The 22165-nt window shown below is 38.7% G+C and overlaps 1 protein-coding gene across 1 annotated transcript in view; it reads left to right on the forward strand.

Moving 5' to 3' along the window:
• Positions 1–17435, forward strand: part of PREP (prolyl endopeptidase) — a 110856-nt gene extending 93421 nt beyond the window's left edge. Inside the window, exons 11-15 of the mRNA XM_059830225.1 lie at positions 274–410; positions 6507–6601; positions 9559–9690; positions 14373–14529; positions 16898–17435. Of these exons, the coding sequence (XP_059686208.1) occupies positions 274–410; positions 6507–6601; positions 9559–9690; positions 14373–14529; positions 16898–17192 (816 nt within the window). The 3' untranslated portion in view covers positions 17193–17435. The remainder of the gene's footprint in view (positions 1–273; positions 411–6506; positions 6602–9558; positions 9691–14372; positions 14530–16897) is intronic.
• The last annotated feature ends 4730 nt before the right edge of the window (positions 17436–22165 follow it).

Below are 22165 nucleotides of genomic sequence, written 5' to 3' on the forward strand. Positions count from 1 at the left end.
AACCCCTTGTATGTAGAATCGATGGATAAGGTATGTAAAAATGATACTGTCATACCCTTTGTATTGTCTCATTTTGATACATTTTCCAGAGCTATTAAGCAACCAAGCGGGTGATGGCCATTACTGAACCTGACCCGGGCAATTGGTGCAGATTGCTCGGAAAGTTTTACCCATTGGACGCCATGGAAGTGATGGCCTCTGATTCTTGTTAACAGCAGTTGTGGAGAGTTACGAGAATATCAGCATTTCAGCTTGCTTTCTCTCTTGTCTTAGGTTTTCTACCCTAGCAAAGATGGTACTAAGATCCCAATGTTTATTATTCACAAGAAAGGAATTAAATTGGATGGTTCTCATCCTGCCTTCTTGTATGGATATGGAGGCTTCAACATATCAATTACACCAAGCTACAGGTAAGCAAGATAATTTATACCTTCTTCTGAAGTATCAACAACTGTCACAGACTGAGGGCAGGGTGGACTATAGATCTGATAGAGTAATGCATTTCAGGTCCCTGAGAAGCAAGGTGGGGGCCATAAGGACTGCACATGAGTGTCCAGGCATCATTTGTCTGCTTTGTTAGTTCTGAATTCAAGAGTTTTGCCCAGGGTCACAGAAGAAATCTATGTCAGAGCAGAGAAATGCTGTGCTCTTCTGAGGTTTACAGCAGGCACGCTGCGCTTTGGATTACACCTTAACCTCTTCCTGCTCTGTCACTGAGCTCAACAGAAAAGCATATGGACATATATTAAGCAACTATTTGAGCAGTTTGCTGAACTAATTACATAGAAGTTTTCCTTTTTCCAAGTTATACAATTACCTATGTCTAAATATTATAGAAAATCAAATATTTGTTTAAATGAATGTAAATAATTAAAATTTGGCTGTATTTTCATATTATACTTTTGAGGAGATTACATCAGAAGCAAAATCCTACTGTGTTCCTATATGATCAAGAAAGAGGAAAGATGATTCTGTCTTAAGATGCACATGATATGAGCTCTGCATATGCAGAGCAATGCATTGTAAACCAAAAATGCTGTGTGCCAAACAGGATTTGTAGCCCTCAAAAGCCATAAGCTTTATTGAATAAATGATTTCTTTAAAGAAAAGGCTTATTTCCTCAGCAAGGGACTTTAAGTAAACTTACCAACAGGCAGTGATTGTCTGTAATATGTAAGAAATGCTCCTAGGCAAGGCAGGGAAAAACAGAAATGCAAAGGACTGAATGGAGAGCAATTTTTCAGATAGTAGAAGAGCAGCTCACCAACACAAAAATAATCTATCATGAAACCATCCTATTAAGTTTAGGTGCTACCAGTTTTGCTTTCGAGTCAGCACATTTCAAGAAATCCTTTGTAGTGCTTGCTTTTCCAGGTCACTGTGATTGTATTTCTAAAGAGCATTTACAGTTTCTCCTCCTTTCTAGCAAATACCTTGTCTAACAATAGACCTCCCATCTTGTGTTCTATGATTATTTCAATGCTTTTTATCTGCCTTGTAAAGCTACATTTTTAATTTCCTGGTGGTTTTTGAGAGACACAATTATATAACCAGAATAGTTTTTCAATTCCTTTTTAGATTAGGCTCAAGCACTGATTTATTACAGTTTATTGTAGATGCTGAAAACTGTGATAAAACTTACCATGTTTTCTTTTTTAAAGTAAATTTTATGTATCTATTGATTTAAGGTAAAATTTCATGTACAGCAGAGCTGACATGAGCTGGCTGCTGGCAGAAGGTGAAGGTATCTCACAGTACCTCCTTCCACCTCCCATCCTTTGGCCCTGGTGCTTGCTGGAACCTTTGCTAAACTTATTTACCTTGCAAGAATGGCAGAAAACTATCCCAGCAAAAGGGAGTGGGTGGTTTTCTGTCATTTTGGCAAGTTAAAAATTGACTCTTGTAGGAGTCCAGCAAACAGCAGCAAGAGGGTGCAGCTGACAGTCAGAAGAGAGGAAGGGGGGAGGAGTGACCTATGTCTTCCTGAACCCTATGAAGCCTTTATTATACAGCTCATAAAATAAGAATATGAATCTGTAACAGTCCCTTAAAAGTAAATGCACAGCGAACTATCAGTCACCTCCAAATCAAAATACATTATCCCACTGACAACGTAAATAAAACACGATTGGCCACACCTCCCTCCTCATTCTCTCCCTGTAATATCAACATATCCCTTCTCAGCCTTTCTCTTTGTAAAAGAAAAATAAGAAAAGCCAGAGCCTTCAAATGCATCTTTATGGTTAATAATCTGAGAATTGAGTACTCGGTGAAGAAGTCTGTTCCAAAAGTAGGCAGGCAAGATCAGGGAAAGGAAATTGTAATAGAGAATTTATGCCAGAAAGGGAGGATGTCCGGTTCTTCCTTTACCTGGCAGATTCAAGTAATGTTTGACTACGTCCCTGTTACTGTATACTGCAGTATTCCACAAGGAGTTCCCAGGTCCAAGTGCTATTCCAGCCACAGCCCAACACCACGATTCAGTCATTTTTTTGTAGGTGATCACAGGCACGAGTGCTAGAAAGCAGCCACAGGATGGTCAAGGCTGAGGCTTGCCACATCGTTCACCTGATCCTGAGCTGAGACGTAGCTATGGAAATAGAACTGAGTAGTACCCTGCTTACCTTTAAAAAAAAAACAAACAAAAAGTTTCCTGGATAAATATTCCTGATTTTTTTATTTGAACTTAAGGCTCTTACAGCTTTTCACAAAGCACTCCACCTTCTGCTTTCCAGTGGTTTGTTTCTGTCCTGTATTTCTTCAAGCCAGTACAATGTTTTCTCACTGGTATTTCACACCCATTAACATGAGCCAGCTCTGGCTTGGGGAGCTTATTTCTGCTTAATTCAGAAACTGATGTTGCTTTTTTTTTTTCTCCCACACAAAAAATGAAAATAAAATCTTTTTCACTGAAAGCAATAGAAACAAAGCAACAGGTTAGAGGATCTGGAAATAACTATGAGAATTATAGGCAAAAGTCATTAAGTTAGTTACAGTAGTGGTTTATTTTTGAGTGCAAGCATGCATCTTTTATATGCTCCTCTGGACTGAAGAGCTGCATTTGGTAGCATTTCAAGTATGGTGCCTGCTAGAGCACTGTCATGAACTATACAGCCTGCATAGCGAGTGCAAATGAAAGCTGATGGAACCAACACCAGTGGCTTGGCAGAGCTGCTGGGGAAACGCCATCACAAACCCACCACTAATGCCTCAGATTCAGCCAATTACCCTGCAGGGACCAACGTGTTTCCCTTCACCGTTCTGTATGTGCCTGTGTGGGTACAGGAGAAGCGATTTCTAATGCATCCCGGAATACAGCTGATTGTGAAGCAGACTGTGAAATTGGATTTCACTGCTACAGGGCCAGGTTGTACCGAGCCCTTAAGCAAAGACGTGGTGTAGGGAGAGACTGTAAGCCCACAGAAAGGTCAAGTAACATAGCAGCTACAGGCGCAGAGCGCAAGATTCTCTTCTCAGTTACTTTGTTAACACTCCCTCCTCCTTCACAAAAGCCAAGAAAGCAACCAAGCCCAGTGGCTCAGGACTTTTTCCCCATCACCAGTGCACTAGCCTGCCTTTCTCTGTCAGCTCTAATACTTGACAGCAGATCAGCAATTCTGGGAAAGCATTCTTACTCCTTGAAGCACAGCTCCTCACATTCTATACTGTAAAAAACAATACCTGTTTTCTTATTTTTTGTGTTATGCTCCTCGAGAGTGATAGGGTCTGGAAGGATTTCTCCAGGGAAGTAACTATATTCTACTCCCTCCACTGGCTCCTTCCTGACCCTGTCACCCTTTCCTTTACTCTTTTTCCCTACCCTGCTCCCAGGAGAGAAGGAAAAACAGGGATAATGAGGAAAAGGCTGTAGAGACTGTTGGGAAGAGCAGGGAGCCAGACTTTCCTCTGCAGAGTCATTTCCTAGGCATCCAGGGCAACTGGGCAGTTTGCTGTGACTCAGACACCAAGTTGACTTGAAATCAAATCTGGAAGCAAGAGCCCACTTGGAAGAACACAGGAGGCAGTAGCAGGGTTGTGTATGAAACTTGAATTTTGTGGTGTCTGAGCACTTGGAATTTTCACTTTTTAAAAAAATTAATGAGTCCTGATTATATACTTATAAAACCTGATTCCTTGAACTTAAAAGTCACTTTGAGAAAGCTTGTTATAAGCTCCAGGCACATCTACCTCAAAGTATTGGTCAAGTTAGGGTCCTGATTCACTTTACTGCTGACCATACCGGAGTGGGTATTAATTAATAGTCATTGACAACGACGTTACAAGATGTATATGTTGGGTTATATGGCGTAATGTTTTCTGAAGTGTCTAAATCCCAGTAGTATGGCTGAGAGCGAGCACAGATATACTAAACCTTACTTATAATCTGGGCAATATAATGATTGTTACCAAACTCTGGACTTTATCCCATTCAGGGGCTGTGCAACAGAAAAATTGTTTGCTTGTGGAAATAGGGACTATCTTCCTATAATAAGAGTACTGCATATCCTATGAGATTGTAAGTCACTTAGACCCCTCCAAAAATTATCATCAAGGTACCATCTCTGTTAGAGGAGTTCGTGGACAGGATAGGATGCACTCAATACTTTGGGTTTGCATTGCTCACAGGTTCTTTGCCAGTTAAATATGCTGATCCCTCAGACAGGCACAGTTTCTTTCAGCAGATGGAAAAGGATGGACTCTGTTCTGGAATTTTTTATTTTTAAAATATTCTTAGGCTATATATTTGGGTAGCCAGCTCTTACCTTACCTGCAATTCCTATACTTGCTACCTTTGATTACTAGGAGATCAAGTAAGTTTGGACCAAAACGTTTCTATTGATTTTTGTTTAGGACAGAGACAGGGAAAAGAAGTGCAGAATATTCTGGGAGGTTTCGTGGCTCTAACATACCAAAAATTAAGGAGGCATAATCTCATGAGGCAACCTACTGTTGGACTACTCCACATTAGCTGTGTAGCAAGCTGTCGAAATTAGGCATCCTGGAGTTTGACAGAATAATGCTCTCTGAGCTTTGCACAGTGTGCTTATAGAATATCAATCTTGCATCTGGTCAGCATGTCACAGCAATCTAAGGAAAATACAGTTCACAGTGATGGACTTCAGAATTGATTTTAGAGAAGGAGAGATGATTCATGCCTCCTGAGCCATCTGATGGCCACAGATAACCAGCCTGGGTGGAAAGTTTTTCCTTTGATGGATTATGAAAATACAGAAATCTCTTATCAGTTATCCTTCTGCTTTTCTTTTTGTTTCCTTAATTCTTGGTATATACTCTCAAGAACAAGTGCCAGTACATAGATAATTGCTTTGGGAAGTACGAAGAATTTACCTGTTTTGATACTACATCTACGAGACACACTGTAGGACTGCCGTCTTTCAAGACATTTCTCATAAGCAGTAGAGGGACTTAAAGGTTAAAAGGCCCAATCCTTGCTCTTGTGATTGAATAGGATTAATTTCTGCAGGCAGTGGTTTCTTGCATAAGCAAAGATTTCAAGTAAATAAGAAATTTAAACCTACTAGAGGAAAAAACCCAACTTGTTGGGATTGAATTTTAATATTTTACTGGTCTCCTTGATATACGTGTGGTTTGCCATCTGCAGCTCTGCTATGTTAAGCTATTGCCTCAACAGATCAGAGGTATGTTTCTCTTCTTAATTGTTAAATATAATTTAAAGTACTTCAGTCCCTTTAAAAAAATATATCAATAGCTTTGATACTTTGCAATTTGGCATTTAAAAAAAATGATGCTACTTTAGCTTTCAGCCAGGTTCTAGAGATACTAGGAAAGGCAGAACTTGTAATTTTATTTTTTACCGTTTGTTTTGTATGTAGCAATGCAAGTGGAAGATAAATAAGAAGGGGATTGGCCAGAACATGACTGCAGACCCTGGCACAAAACAATGATAGAAGCAGAGTTTTTCTTTGCAAACACAGTTTTATAAAGGTCCAAAAAAAAGTACATTAAGCAGAAGTTGAAAATACCTGGTCATAAACAAAGATGAAGTGCTGATCTTAAGTCTTAATTCTTTGCTTTCTTCATTTGGGCTAAGCTTTCCTTTCCTCTCTGAAAAAGTGGAGGACCCATGGAAGAGGAACAGTTAAGAAAGCTGTAGGGGTCCAGTGGTACTGCATAGTTCTAGTCCCCACACTAAAGGCTTTTAAGATAATTTTAAAAATGGTGACATGTCCTGGGGGTCTTCTGTTAGGCAGAACCACTGGCCACTGTCCTCTGAAGTGCAGAACTAAAGGAGGAAGAATGGACCAGCACTGGTTCCTTCCTCTCCTAAGGCTGCAAAGGGTTTCATTTCCATGGATAACCATTGAAAAAAGCCTGGCTACTCAGGTTTGCCAGCAAGGGGGACTTCCTTCACTTTTTCATCATTGATTTTGGGAGAGATCTTTCCCTCAAAGTATTTTTGTAAAAGTGATAGGGATATAAAAATCGGAAATTAAAAATAATCCTCTATCTGTTTGCTTTTTCAGTGTGTCAAGACTTATTTTTGTGCGACACCTAGGGGGTGTTCTAGCGGTGGCAAATATCAGGGGTGGTGGTGAATATGGAGAGACCTGGCACAAAGGTAAATCAGTCCAAGTAGACTAACAAAACTGCAGGCTTAGCAATGAAAATTACATTTTCTCTTCATTCCCTCTTCCATACTCGCATCTCCTTTTGCTTTTTACTTATTCTGTAGAAAAGTAAATTTTTTCCTTACTCATATGTTAGATCTGTAGGTTGTCCAGTGTCATCTGATGGTTTTTGTTAGATTGTTTTAATTTTTGCAACCTACGTAAAAATAGTTTTACACAAACACAATATTTTCCAAGAAAATTATTGTGTTCTTTTAAGCAAGATCAAGTTCCCTAGACTTAAGGATTTGAAAATGCAGCTATTTATCTTGAACTGATTTTCCAAAAAATGTCTGTCTGTATTGCAGGAGACCTGGCTTGCTTTCACATACCTTTTTCATTATTTGCAGGTGCACATGGCCCCACAGTTCTAGATCCCCAAGACAACAGTGCTGACTATTTAGACTCTCTTGGTATCACACAAAAAAAACCAAAAAACAAAAAACATTTGCAGAACCATACAGAAGGTGTGAACTTTTGCGTTCAGAATGTAACTCTTCCAGATCGTTTTTGCACAATTTATGAAGAGACCCTGTTTTTGCACGATTTACGAAGAGACCTTTTTTTATATTTAGTGAATATGATTGAAGTTCATATGAGAACAGTCAGCTCCACAAGTGCAGTGGCATGTCATCCCCTCCACACTCTTGTTAGTCCGACTTCTTGTAGGCAGGCATTTGACCTGTTTGGGTTTTTTTAAGCTGACTTTTATGCTGCAGGGAAGCAAAGTCACTCACTACAAGTGAGTCGATCTTCTTTTCCCCTTTTCTTAATACCTTTGGTATATTTCTCTCCATGTTTTTCCCATCCAATCCTTGTCTTAATCCTTTGATTGTCCCCTTGCCTTATTGTTGACAATCTTCTGCATCCCTTCACCAGAGGAAGAAGCTGGAAAAAGTCCTACTGATCTTTGTAACATACCCATCATTATTTAATTGTGACACCTTATTCATATCCCAAAAATCTGGTGGGTAAGTTGCTGGAGATGTTGTCAGCAAGGCAAATGCACCAAAACAGTAGTGTTTATGATGCAGCAATTTGCCATGGAAGTAATCCATAATAACTTTTTGCCAAACAAAATGGTATTCCCAGATCATTACATCGTGTTTTTACTATTTCATCTGCGGTAACTTTTTGTCTGGGTCATTTCCTCACAATTGAGTTAAATATGTAATAGTTTCATAAATAGAAGCTATATATGCTTGCAGATACAGGATATTATTGCTAAAGATGAATTATCTTTCATTAATTTTAATTTGCTGATTGGTTTGTAATAGGTTTTAATAAAATTTATCTTAATATGATCATGCTTCTTTGGTCCACCTATTTCCTGCTTAATTTTGACCCAAGTCTTTTATTGCAGTTGCATAATAAGATATGTATCTGTTCTTTGTTAATTCCAGAAGCAATTACAGAAGTCTGTTTACTTAGGTTTAATTGTATAGGTAGGATTCTGACCTTACGCTAAACCAGAACTTTGAGCAAAGAGTAAGATTTATTTCGCCTTTATTGCCACCCATTTGAAGACTTCTTCGTTGTCCCAGTATGTCTTTCTTCAGTGGTCTTATTAATGTGAGAATGATGTGTGCTTGTTTAAAAAAAAAAAAAAATTAAAAATTTACTGGTCCCGGTTCTACAAAATCTGTATGACTAAATGTCAGAGTTATCTTACCAAAATTTTGCAACATAGAAATGAAGCATTCAGTGTAAACTGGATGTCTAGGATCACTGGAAGGACAGTGAAGATAAAGAGACACCTCCAGATTATAGCTCATCTTACTTATTTTAGGGTTGAATTAATTGTCCTGGAGGTTCCTGGACCATAGTGGGAACCTTAGGCAATTAGCTTAGAATAAACATCCAGCTTTTAAACAAAGTAGAAGGAACTGGAGTTCCACTTCTGCATCCACTGAGCCCCTCTTACCTGGCTAGAGCACAGCCTTTGCTACAGGAATAGGAGGATTTTCTTCCTAGTTCCCATTTCTTACTAGCATTTAATTGCCTGAGAAAGAACATACCAGGGCTTGAGGTAGGATAACCTTTGAGAAGAAGCCAGTTCTTGTCTCTTGCCAAACAAGCATCTAAAGCGGGAAGATTATGAAATTTGGTCAACTCTGAGTTCTTCAGGTTACTATTATTCTGCTCAAATAGTTGAAAGATTGTAGGGCAAAACCGTCCTTTTCCTTCCCTATCCCACCCTGCAAAATGTTACTGTTTTAAGAACTGGAATTCTTACCAATGAGTCATCTGGACCTACATTTTCAGTCATGACTTATTCTTCATACATCTGATCACATTTGGAATTTTGTTCAACAGGATGGCAGCATCTTAAGCATTTCCATATTGATAGTTAATAAAATTTCAAACCAAGATGCAACTCTGAAGTCCCTTTTTGACCATAGCTATATATCATCCAATTTGAAAACAACTAATAGGAAAAAAAAGTAAATTACCAGCCACATATTCTATGTCCAGGAAATTAGAAGTGCTTATTTTGTAAATTGAAGCTTTATTGCCTTAAGAAACTGTCACTGAGTTTAATGCTGTTAAAGTCCCATTAGATCAAACCTCAAGTGGATTGTATGTGGTCATTTTGGATATATTTTGCAATGCAAAGCTTTTAGCTTTAATTTTACTGGTTAGGAACATTACCTGGCACTCACTCCACAGTATAGGTATGTATTATTCAGAGGTTCTGAAAGCAGTAGAGTTATTGACAGAACCATCTTATACCCTCTCTGTGTTGAAAGAATCTTTAATTTTTGCTGTCTTTCTGAGCTGCATCAATTATTAAAACGTTCATGAAACTGGAATTGTGCCCAGGTATTTTTGCACACATGTTTTTCTGAAGAGATGGTATCAAATGGATTTTTATGGCATCAACTGATTTGTTTTATTTGTGTGCTAGGTGGTATCTTGGCCAACAAACAGAATTGCTTTGATGACTTTCAGTGTGCTGCCAAATACCTCATCAAGGAAGGCTACACATCCCCAAAGAAGTTGACTATTAATGGAGGCTCAAATGGGGGCCTCTTAGTTGGTAAGAACTGCTTGTGTATTTCCTGGGTTTGGTGCTGGATTTATCAAAGCAACCAGACAAAAATTTCTGAGATCCTCTTTTCAAAAGTTGCCAGAATGTCAATGCATTAATATATACTTGGTGTTAAATACATACAATTGTACTTCATTTGCTGTTTGCATAGGACATTGGGATTCTGCAGTCTCTAGCAAAGGCTGACTGTTAAAAGACATACTTATAATCATTGTCTCGTGTGGTAGAGCTAATGCTGTGGTAGAATCACACAGTAAGTAAGAATGCTTTAAAAAACATTTGGTTTTTGATTTTTCTTTTTTAAGGCTGACCATCACAAAATAATTACTGAATAATCAGAAATCTGTTGTGTAGCATCGGGAAACTTTGTGTGGTCTGTAGCGTAAGCAAGAATCCCATGTCCTGCAATCCTTCATCCAAGTTTCTCGTTCACTCTTTCTGTAGTCTTGCATTCTTGTTCTTAGAGGGCAAATGAAAACATGACAGTTCTGCATTTAAAGCCTTTGTACAGAGATACATAACAATTTGACTCTACTTTCATTGTGTAGTTAAAACATGAGCACAAATAAAATCGTTGAATGTCTCTGGTGAGAAACGTAAAATACAAGTACAGCTACTTGAAAAAGCTATGAGCTTTTGCGGGACTGTGTAAATGTAGCACTTTGTTACAAATGGATCTTGTTCACATATAATTCACTGCTGTGTTCTTAAATTCAAGGAAACTAATAGCCTCCTCTTAAATAGAAAAGCTTGTCACAAAAACGTCTTATAGTCTGAGCAGTATTTAAAGAGCTACAAAATTTATTTCTGATTAAATCCCTGTATCTGAAAGTAGTAGAAGAAAAAGGGAGGTCATGTTGTTCAATTCTGAAAGGAGAAGGAAACACACATGAGTAATATTGGGGTTTGTTTGTATTTTTTTTAAACGGCATGAAAGGCATGTGACAGTATGACAGGGTTGAGCTACTCATGTGAGAAGGAAAAAAAAGAAGCATTTCAAGTTCATAAACCACTGATTTATAGAAAATTATCAGATTTACTAGGCCCACTCTTTGCTTGCTCTTCTTTTTGTACTACTCCCTATTTATCTGCTGTTCTGTTGATTTTATTTTATTTTTCAGTGAACTAGCATCCAGCGTAAGAAATAGGATCTGGAGTTATACAGATCTTTGTTCTAAGCCATCTTCCCTATTCCTGCATTCTTATTTTTACAAAGCAATTGTTTTAAAGATAAATAACAAGTACATATAAAGTTGTATTTTTGCTTTCTGCTTATATGCTTCTTGGTTACAGGTGGCAGGAGGTGTTTGTGCATTGTAAATAAGAGCACCAATAGAAATGGGTGAATAGGGTAAAGAATTAAAGGGTTTGCACACCATTGGGAGTGCAAGCATTGCACAAGTCAATTTTATTTGAGCGTAAATATATATTTGGAAATGCAGTTAAACTTTCAACATGTTACATAGCTTCTGAAAATACTATTTTAAGGTAACATGGACTTCAGTTGCAGTCAGGATGCGAATCATCCTACCCAGCTTTAGTCATCAAAAAACCTGTGTTTCTGGCTGCACAAGTCAGCTGGGCTCCTTGTTTAGGTAAGGGGAAGTGAGTGACACCTGCAGAGCGTACATCATTCCAGCAGGAGACAGGTATTAGGAATCTAGACCTCCCTGCTCTGAAAAATCTGGTTTTAGAAACCTTTCCTTGCACTTGCAGATGGATTACAATCCAGCTGGATTTCCGTGGTCTTGATGAGCCAGATAGGGATTTTCCTTGACTGGGTAGAATTAGGTGAATTTAGGAAATTCTTGTAAGTGCTTTTTCATCAAAGCAGAACTAAGTTTTGCAATAGTTGTTCATGCAACACTAGAGAGTATAACTCATACTTTAGGTGCAAGGTCCCACTGCCAGATTTTCTCAGTTCTCATTTATTGAAGAAAAAACTGACAAGGAAGAGTACTGTCACTTTTCCAAAATACTGTTTCCTTTTAGTCTGACTAACAGGAGGTGTCTCTGAGGAGTGCAGAGCCCTGAGCTCTTGCCTCATTCAACTGCGAAACAAGACTTCCTTGTCCTGCAGTGTGATCCCAAAGCTGAGTAGAGCAGCACAGCTGTGAGCTGAAAACCTCCTTCATGCAAATGCAGTGTTTGACCTCTCATGTTTGCTTAGACAAACACTTCTGAGGTTTTGAAATCTTACTTTGGTACTGAATTTTAAAGCTCAAAGTATGTGTAGAGAAGTAAAATTAATGAGTAAATTTTTGTTCCAGGTTACAGTTTATTAATGCATATGATTAAGTATTATAGCTAATTAAAGGAGTGCAGTGGGAATGGATAAGTGTCTCCATAAGTGATTTCTTGCTGAAGTAATTATTTAGGGAACTAGAACCAGCAATTTTTTATAAAATCCTGAGCAACACAGTGCTTCAAGAGACACTCTGCAATAAAGAGTACTGGAATTAAATGTTATGATAGTTGATTTGGCCTTTTTTCCTACCAGAATATAATTTATGTTCATAAAAGGAAATAACATGAAGGGGAGGGATGTGATCAAAAGCTTCAGTTAAAAGGATAAAGAGCTTTTACGTGGTAGCTATTTAAGGCACTATATATATACCTTATGAAAATGCCTTAGAAAGGACCCAGGAAGAGTTGGAATAGTTACATATCAGAGATGACCAGAAGTAAAATTGCATCCTTCAGAAAATAGAAGTCACGTTCAAATGAAGACAATAGGGTAGAAGATAAACTCTGTCAGGGACTGACAGACCACAGGAGACTGATGAGCAAATGAAGAAAATAGGGTAGAGGATAAACTCTGTCAGGGACTGACAGACCACAGGAGACTGATGAGCAAATTGCTTCCAATATAAAGATGAGCAATGAAGACTTTCTATGCACCTCAGAAGCAGGAAGCTGGCCAGAGGATCTCTGGGACTTGCAAGTTAGAGAGGTGTAAAAGGAGCACTGAAGAAAGGTAATGGCAGAGCAGAACAACTAAATGGTCTATTCTGTATTGATGTTTCCTCCTGAGGAGCGTGGGGAGTTCCCTGCACCAGAGTCTCTCTTCATGGGGAATACTCTGAGGAGCTGACTCAAGCTGAAGCATCAGCAGAAGAGGTTTTGGAATAAATCAATCAAATGAAAAGTAGTGTGTTGCCAGGACCAGATGGTGCACACGCAAGATCCTAAGTGAACTCCGCTATGAAATTGCAGGCTACTAAGCCTGAATATCTGAGGAACAGAAGGGGGCAAGTGTAATGCCAATTTTTAAATTGTTCATGGTGATCCACAAGCTGCATATGAGTAAATCTGACTTCTCTAATGGGCAAACCAAATGAAACCAATAAATAATAGCTGACATATACGGAAGAATTTTGCAGGCTGAAGTTACAACTTGCAAATCTGTTAGAGCTATCTGAAGGAGTCAGGCAGCCTATGGTGCTTATAACAGTGATCTAGGTGAGGAGTTATTCTTGGATTTTCAAAAGCTTTTGGCAAGGTCCCTCGCGTAAGGCTATGCAAGAAGGTTCTTACTGAGCTGGAATTGAGGTCGTGTCATAGCAATATCCTGGTTAGCAGGAGGCAAAGAATGGGAATAAATGATCCATTTTCACAATGGACAAAAATGAGGAGGTGCAAGAATTTGGGAAAGAGTATACCTATGTGTGGATGCACAGTGATTAGCTCTGAATTAAGAAAGGGATTCTGGGATCCATTGTAATAGTTGTGTGACAATCTCAGTGCTCTTATTGCTTAAAATTAAAAAAAAAGCAGGGGTATTTGTAAAATCACCAGGCAACAGATTTAAATCAAGCAACAGAAAATTGAACTGAAGAACTTACTGCTACAGGATATGGTGAACATTAGATGAATAAACATTAAGAAAGGAAATAGATGTATTTACGGAGGGTATGTGTTTTGATGGCTGTTTAACAGGATGACTGGAGATAACTCCAACTCAGGGAAAACCTAAACAACTAGTTCAAAAGCTGATAATATACAGGAAATATCTCCCAGTGTTTGCTTAACGCCTTTTCCCAGAGCATCTGCCAGTTGCCACTCTTACAAATTGAACACTGATCTAGATGGGCCTACTGTGGTTATTTTTAAAATATATGAGGCAAGCATTATTCTTAAAGAAATTCTCCCTTCCAGTAGTAGGAAGATGGAAATCATAAAAAAAGAAAATACAACAGTAATTTGCTTTATTAAAATGAGGTTGTTCCTCTGATTTTGTAGTAGTCTGCTTTTATCAAAACTCTTTCCATATGGGTTTACACAGTAATTATGGAAGAAAACTTTCATCAATAAATGGAGGGCTTTTGCTCCTTAATGCCTTTTTCTTTGTTGATAATAATATTAAAAATTTAGACAGTGAATGGTTTAGGAAACTTCAGTTCAGTAGTCCAAAAGCTCACATATTTTAAAATTGCATTTCTCCCTTAAAACCAGTTTGCTAGTTTGGAAGGCAGTTTTCAAAGAACAGCATGTTTGGTGCCTGAAGAACAGGGAAATAGCTCTTAAGCTCTTTTGAACATACCAAACTTTGTGTTTATAAAAGACAGCTTTTTGGAAGTTGGTCTTCCGTGAACCTGGCAGTGGAACTTTCACTGCTGAGCTTAATTCTTTAAGGTGTGAATACTAATGGAGTTGTTTTCCTGTCAAAGCTGCCTGTGCTAATCAGCGCCCTGACCTATTTGGTTGTGCTATTGCCCAAGTGGGAGTGATGGACATGCTCAAGTTCCACAAGTACACCATTGGCCATGCTTGGACCACTGACTACGGTTGCTCCGACTGTAAAGAACAGTTTGAATGGCTGTGCAAGTAAGTACCTTTAAATACTTCTGTGGTTGTTAAAATGCATAGTCTCCTCAACAGTTTCAGGTTGTCATGATCAATATCTATTCTAAGAACTATTTTGTCCTTTCCCACACTGGATTTCGGGAGTTCAGCATTTCCTTACAAGTCAGTTTTGCATGAAACACTATCTTCAAAGCCCTGTTGAGTCAACTGGTCATATTTTCAAAGACCTTGTTCTACTAGCAGCTTTAAGTATGGTTTTCTTTCTGAATAACGACTCCTTTAGGCTGTCATAACAAGATATTCTCAAGTGAACCACTATATAAATTGTATTTTTTGTGATGGGGGAGAGACAATCACTATTGTGAATTATATTATACAATGTGGATAGGATTTATTTGTAGGAATTGAATGGCAGTAGATCATAACAGGTTATTAATTCATTTCTTAACTCCTTGCTGAGAGGTCTGGAAAGATTATTTTAAAATAAATAAAAAAAAGACAAGAGAGACAGCAGAAATGATCTGCACATTGGATATGGCCAATAATGAGTGTGTTAGAATAAGTGCCATCATTTAAAAATACTTTTCTGGAACCTTGTCTTCTGTTACTGCATTTCTGTTCCTCAATAATGAAGGTTGACATTCCAGGAGAATGCTTCAGACACACTAAACAATTTGGCTGGTCTGAAATTTAATAGAGTGTTTAGATATTAAAAAGTACATGAGCTACAAGTACACTGAGATCTAATTTGATCTAAAGCATTTATTAAAAAAAAATAAATCAGTGTCAAGTCCAAATACTAGATGATCAGTTTGGCCCATTGTAATTAGATTGCTTCAAAACCTCCAGCTGTCTAATTTAAGCTTTCGGTGGCAAACACTTTTTTGTAAATAATAGTGCACAAAACAATTAACAAATTTCATAGTTCATCATTTATCAACAGATAACTTAGGTAATAGATAAAAGAATAACTGTTACAAAAATGATCCAAATAATCTTCATGATTTTGGACACTGAAACTTGCCTGCACATCTGTGAATTCAGATATTCTGAAGAGGTAAAGTGGAAGCAAAGTTTTAAATTCATTCTGTGATTAGGAGAAATGCATCTATAGGAAGGTGTCACTCCATGCCTGCTTACACACATGCTTACTCACAAAATCTCAATGCACAATTTTAGAAACATATTAAATGGCAACAGCTGAAATATTTATTTGCCTCCTTTTCAACACCTGGCAATTGCTTATCAAATGTAGGAAGATACATATGTAATGTTGCTTAGATATTGCTTTTACAGGTACCTCAAAAATACGTAAGGCAAATAGAGTGGCATGTACTGACTATCATTTAACTTCTTGTCAAAACAAATCATAATCTGCAAATTCACTTACATTGTTCCTTAGATGAAAATGAGGAACCCAGGAATCTGTTAGGTTAGACATTCAAATACTGTCATGTGTTCTTAAAAATAATTGGGGTTACTTAATGGGTACTCTTCCCAGTGGGACATTCATTCAAAAATAAAGCAAAATTTCCTTCTGTATTTCCCATCATGAAATACGGGGAAAAAATAGTATCCTACTCTTGATTTAAGGAATGTAACATTCTTCCTCGGTGTAGCTTTGTCTAAATGAAGTATGAAATGGTTAGATGGAATTCTTTGTGACTTACTATTATGTTTCATTTCTAATGCTAGAGAGTACTTTGTGTTGAGATGTGTAGAGACACCTTTTACATTATGTTACAGTAGCTAAAAGGAGTAAATTCTCCTGCAAAGACAGCAAATTTTGAAAGTTAGGTTATTAATTGCTCAAAAAATAGGAATCAAGGTCATGCATCGAAAGCAGGAAAACTTACAGTTCTCCTTTCAGTTTCCTGTATGGTGTTCCCTCAGAGTATGTGCATGTTCAAAGGTGGCCTAAATATTGGAGGGAGCAAATTTAATAACTATACAGCACTTGTGGCTTACTATCAGAGACTGTTTCCAAATTTGCAAGGGAAGAAGCCATCCACATGCAGACCTGGACTATATATGTATCCCGGGAAAAAGTCTCGATTTCCCTGTTTGCCAGCAGGATGGATCCTGCTATGGACTTGACAGCTTTTGCTGCAGTTTCCTCATTGCCCGTTCCTGATATTTTTGGCATTTCTGTGAGACAGATTCATATGCCTCTCTGAAATGAAAGACATGTACTTGCTTCACATTGGAGAGCCAGAGATCTGTGGCCACTACCACGTGTCAGTTGCCAGTAGTGCAATTCTGATTCATGCAACTGAGAACTGTAGTATCCTGAGTGCTATCAAATGCCACTGTGATGATTTCAGTATGAGAGGACCTTCTTGTTGGGTCTTGAGGAAAAAATATGTAAACATTTGTGTGTTCTTCTCAGGTACTCCCCACTTCACAATATCAAACTACCAGAAGAAGATGGCATCCAGTATCCCTCTACACTGCTTCTCACAGCAGACCATGATGATCGTGTGGTCCCTCTACATTCACTGAAGTTTATCGCTACTTTGCAATATGTTGTGGGACGAAGCCGTAAACAAACCAATCCACTTCTCATCCATGTTGACACCAAGGCTGGGCATGGAGCAGGAAAGCCAACTGCTAAAGTTATAGAAGAAGTGTCAGATATGTTTGCTTTTATAGCAAGGTGCCTAAATCTTGATTGGATTGAATAGGCAAAAATGCTTATTACTGTCTCCTTTAGAAAACAAGGGCTTTAACACCATTTAAGACCAACCAGACTACTACTTGGTGTAGTACTTACATTTAAGAACTGCAGTTTAATATTTTATTGCTCCAACCTGCTATGGAGTTTTGATCTTCTGTTCTTCCCTCTTTTTGGCATTTCTTTGCATTTCTTTTCTACTGTGTTCCAAAGTACATTTTGAAAAGCATGTTCAAATAAATAGCTGAGCTACTGTTGGTGCTGTTGTGAACATTTAGATTCCAGAGTTAGTGCTAGTTGAGCTTATTTCCTGTAAACAATTTTAATGTATTTTGCACCTATAAACATATCCAGATCATCTGTAATTAAATGTAAGTACTGTCCACATACAAGAACTCTAAGCATACTTTATTTACACAGTAACTTATTTAAGAATGTAAATTGAAGGTGTTCACTGATAACCATGAAATACTGAAGAGACAGTAATCTGGGTAATTAAGTCAAATATTATTAAAAAGCTTATATTACATGCTGTTCATAAGTGTGGTACAGTCTGTAATAATGATGTTGCTAAATTGTTCTTTCTTTCCAAAGAGACTTCAAAATGTCACCAGTTTTCTCTTCTGTCATTTATTTCCACATAGAAGAGAAAATTGGAGGCTGGAAAACTTGAAGAATTCTTAGAGTCTCACTGTAATCTCAGTGAAGCTATACAGATACTCTTCAACAACCCATCTGCTGTTAGCTCTTTAACTGTTTCTGAAGAGTAAACCAGACACTGGTTTAAAAAAAAACAGCAAAAAAACAAACAAAACCCAAACACCAACCCAAAACCACAGCTTTGTCCAGATTGTTCAAGTTCAGTTTTTCCTGATGCCTTTGACAGAACTTTCTCTAACAAGCCCAATTCTGAACATAGGTATATGACCTAGTTCTGGCTGCAGAACAACAAGAGCTCATAGTCAGACTCCCTAATGATTTGACACAGGCACAGTATTTGAACTGCCATTTCATATCTTTCCCATCTAGGGTGCAGAGCTATAAAGTAGATGTGAGTATTTGCCTATTAGCTGTCTAAACTCTGATGCACTGCAGCAATTGTGATTGATTTTGCAGAGCAAAGAAGTATTCTACCAGTTATTATTAGACTTGTCGCCCCTCCAGAAAACACTGCTGCTTCTCAGTTTTAGATAAAATGATACATTCTTCCAGAATCATGCTTGTCGTTATATTCATACCTAGACCCTAAGGCCTGTATTTTAACTCTGGCCTCAGGAGTTTCATCTCTAAGCAAACAGTGTCTCAGCCCAGGAAGAGGAGGGAGTGGTATTTAAAAGAGGAGTAGGCTGATGTAAAGAGCAGCAAAATTAAAAATAAATTTGCACCAGTTTCACTCTGTTTCTCTCATGCTCTGAGACTTCTGCTGATTCCCTCTGCAATCCAGGAAGGATCATCCTTCCCAGGCCCTTATTATGCATAATTTAATTTTAGGAGGGAAAAAAAGGATTTCTGCTTTCCTATGAAATTCCACACCTAAAACCTGTATGTGATCTGGGGTTTATTTGTGATCCATGGGCATTATGGTTTTACCAGATGCAATATGGACTGATGCATTCTGATCACAGCATTGAATTAAACAATCAGAATAGGGAGTTGAAGAAGGGTTGGGTTTTTTTTTTCCTCCAGGCTGTGAAAATAGGGTTCAGCAGCCCCCTTTTCCCAGAGGTGTGTGAACTGCTTTCTATGATTTTCTGGGAATTTTCAACAGCTTCCCTGCATGGCAGAAACAAAGCACATAAAGCAGTGCCATCTCCACCTCACAGTTGCGGCATCTGGCCTTTTATTGAATGTGACAGTATCATCAAGAGGGCAGAGTTTCACCTCTGAGATGAGAGCTTTGCAGGATAGGGTGTGTGGAAAACATGGTCCTCAGGCATTCGTGAAATAGAGCTGAACTGGGTCAGTGCATTGAATTGCAAAGGCTTGAGCACAGCCACCTCGATCATCTCTTCAGGTCTTTGTTCCTAAAAATGCTTTTCCTTGTTCTCCAGCTGCTTAAACACAAAGCTTCTGGCACAGGTTAAAAATCATTCGTTTTCCTTCTGAAGCTTTCTGCTGAAGCTCAGTTCCCTGAATGGCTCAGTATTGGGGCAGAAGACCCATAATGTGGGGAGTTTGGAAACAAACATTTCTCTTTGAGTGGCAATCAATGGTATTGAAGGTAGAGATGGCTTGCTGGAGACACCACTCACAAAAAAAGAAGTGTTCAAGAGTGTCCCTTGTAGAATGCTGGTATCTCTATTGGGAAGGCGTTGTTTTTCTGTAATAGAGTCTTAATGTCAACATTTTAATTGATCTTAATCAGGTATGCCAAGTCCCAGATTCAGGTGCCAAAAAAGTGAGGTTGCAGAGCTGTCCTATTAGCTGAGTTGCTCCTTTCAGTGCAGAAAGGGTCATGCTCCAACTGGAATCTGTACTTAAATCTGAGCAAGTAATGCTCTTGTAATATAGTGGGATTTAAACCTTCAGGGTTTGGATTAAATAGACCTGGAGCCAAACCATTCCTGCTGTATAAAACCTGATGAAATCTCTGTTAGTCTGGTTTCAAGGTTAACTACTTTTCTCTACAGTGGAAATGCTATTTTATGAAGAGGCTCTGTATTTTGTGGGTTTTGTTTCCAGTACATGAAGCAAAATTCACTAGCTGGGCAAGGTAACCTCCTCACAACTGTCTGCTTTTTCAAAATCATGTTTCTTAGAAAAATAGATACCAATGTTTTGTGCCAAGATTAAAACCAGAAAAATCTTTGAAGTCCTGTAAGAGGCTTATGCTGCATGAACCAAAATTTGTTTTTAAGTGGAAATAAATTAACTTTTAACATATTGCTCCTTCTGATACTCTTCACAACTAACATAAAGAAGAAGAAGAAGGTCCAGAGAAGGGCGATGAAGCTGGTGAGGGGTCTGGAACACAAGTCTTATGAGGAGCGGCTGAGGGAGCTGGGGTTGTTTAGCCTGGAGAAGAGGAGGCTGAGGGGAGACCTTATTGCTCTCTACAACTACCTGAAAGGAGGTTGCAGAGAGGTGGGTGTTGGTCTCTTCTCCCAAGTGACTAGTGACAGGACAAGAGGAAATGGCCTCAAGTTGTGCCAGGGGAGGTTCAGGCTGGATATTAGGAAAAAGTTCTTTACTGAGAGAGTAGTGAAACATTGGAATAGGCTGCCCAGGGAGATGGTAGAGTCACCCTCCCTGGAGGTATTCAAGGAGCACGTGGATGTGGCATTGTGGGATGTGGCTTGATGGGCATAGTGCTGTGTGGTGTTGGGTGGGCTGGTTTTTGGTGTGTTGTGGTTTGTTTTTTTGTGGGGTTTTTTTGGTTTTTTTTTTTTTTTTTTTTTTTTTTTTTTTAAGGTTGGACTTGATGATCTTACAGGTCTTTTCCAACCTTAGTGATTCTGTGATTCTGTAAAGATATCTTAGTTGTCTTTGCTCCCATGAGAATACATTTGTATTGGAGTTGATTTATGTGAAAAAGGTCAGAAGTATTTTTAAAAGCTGAGAGTCTTCATATTCTTCACAGAAAGAGATACTTGAATTCCTTTGCATCAGAGTTAATTTACATTTTGGTAGCTGCAAAAAAAAAAAAAAGGTACTGACTTTAGATAGGTGCTGCGCCCTCCCCAGCAATATAACCACCAAGATCTGAGGGTGGAAGAAGGGCTGCTGGCCTGTGGATATGTAAGAATAAAGGATGCTCAAGACGGAGTTTGGAGCACCTGTTCCTGGCACCTAGGACTTCTGCTGTTTCACCAGGATTTTCTTGACTTGGCTCTACTTTGCCATCTGTCTGTAGGAAGGCAGAAACATGAGCAGCAGTACTTTTGGATTCGATACGTCAGGCAACAGCTTTCAGACATCTATGTTTTCAGGCCATTTATTTATTTTTAGCTTGAGGTAGCCCCTCAGGATTGCCTAAAGATCTGCTTATAGACTCTTCCTGACAGCCTCTCCTGTGAAAGGGGTTTTCCAAGCTGAGTACACTTTAGATGGGAGGGCCAGGGGAGGGACTTGGAAGCCAAGCTAATAAACAACCACCCAATTTTTTGCCAGGTTCTTCTACTTTGAATATCTTTAGTAGACAGCTTTTGTGCAATTGCCTCTTTGTGCAGACCTCTCAGGATTTGGATAGTCCATGTTGTTTGAACAGCCAGGTTTAGCAACTTTGTTCATTTCTCCGTATGTTCTTTTAATTACTTCTGCCTTACTATACTGCATGCCAGGAAAAGAAAAGGCATTCCTCTGGCTTTTTTTTTCCTTTGCCCTTGCGGGAGGGGGAGGTGGGGTAACTTTCCAATTCTCACGTCTCTGAAGATAACCAAGGTGTGTCCTCAAGATAACATTATTCCTGAATAGCTATTTCTGAATAAACCCATGTCTTCAGTTTATTCATGGCAGAGAAATCCCAGTGGTGAAGTCCCTCAGTGGAAGCTGGACTAGCTACTGGCATCTGCAGAAAGAAACTGAAATTCTGGACTAGGACTGTGATCTGGCCATTTCTCCTAATTTTCCATAAGAAGATTAACTAAAAATTCAACATTTAAAACCAAAACTGAGCAATAATATGTCAGTGAGCATCTCTGTTCTGTAGACATCCCTCTGCCTTGTTAGCAGGAGTAACAGAGGCAAGGAGCAAACTTGGTGCTCATGCTGTTACCCATAGCAGGGTAAGTTTAATGCTGAAAGTCTGAATGGCAAGAGTCAGTTTGTGGTGATTTTCACTAAACGTTTCTAGCTTCTGCAGCAGATGCAGCACAAGAGCTGGAGTCAACGGATGGATGATGTCTCTGCAAACGTGACATTTCTAGCCTGCCACATGCTGTTCAGAAGACTACCATTTGTGCATGTGCACTACTTTCAATGCCTCTCAGGCCTTCTATGCAAAAAGGAAGGAGACATTATTCTTGAACCCCTTAAAGTGGGGGG

This window comes from Gavia stellata, chromosome 2 (genome assembly GCF_030936135.1).
Source record: "Gavia stellata isolate bGavSte3 chromosome 2, bGavSte3.hap2, whole genome shotgun sequence".
Classification (NCBI taxonomy): domain Eukaryota; kingdom Metazoa; phylum Chordata; class Aves; order Gaviiformes; family Gaviidae; genus Gavia; species Gavia stellata.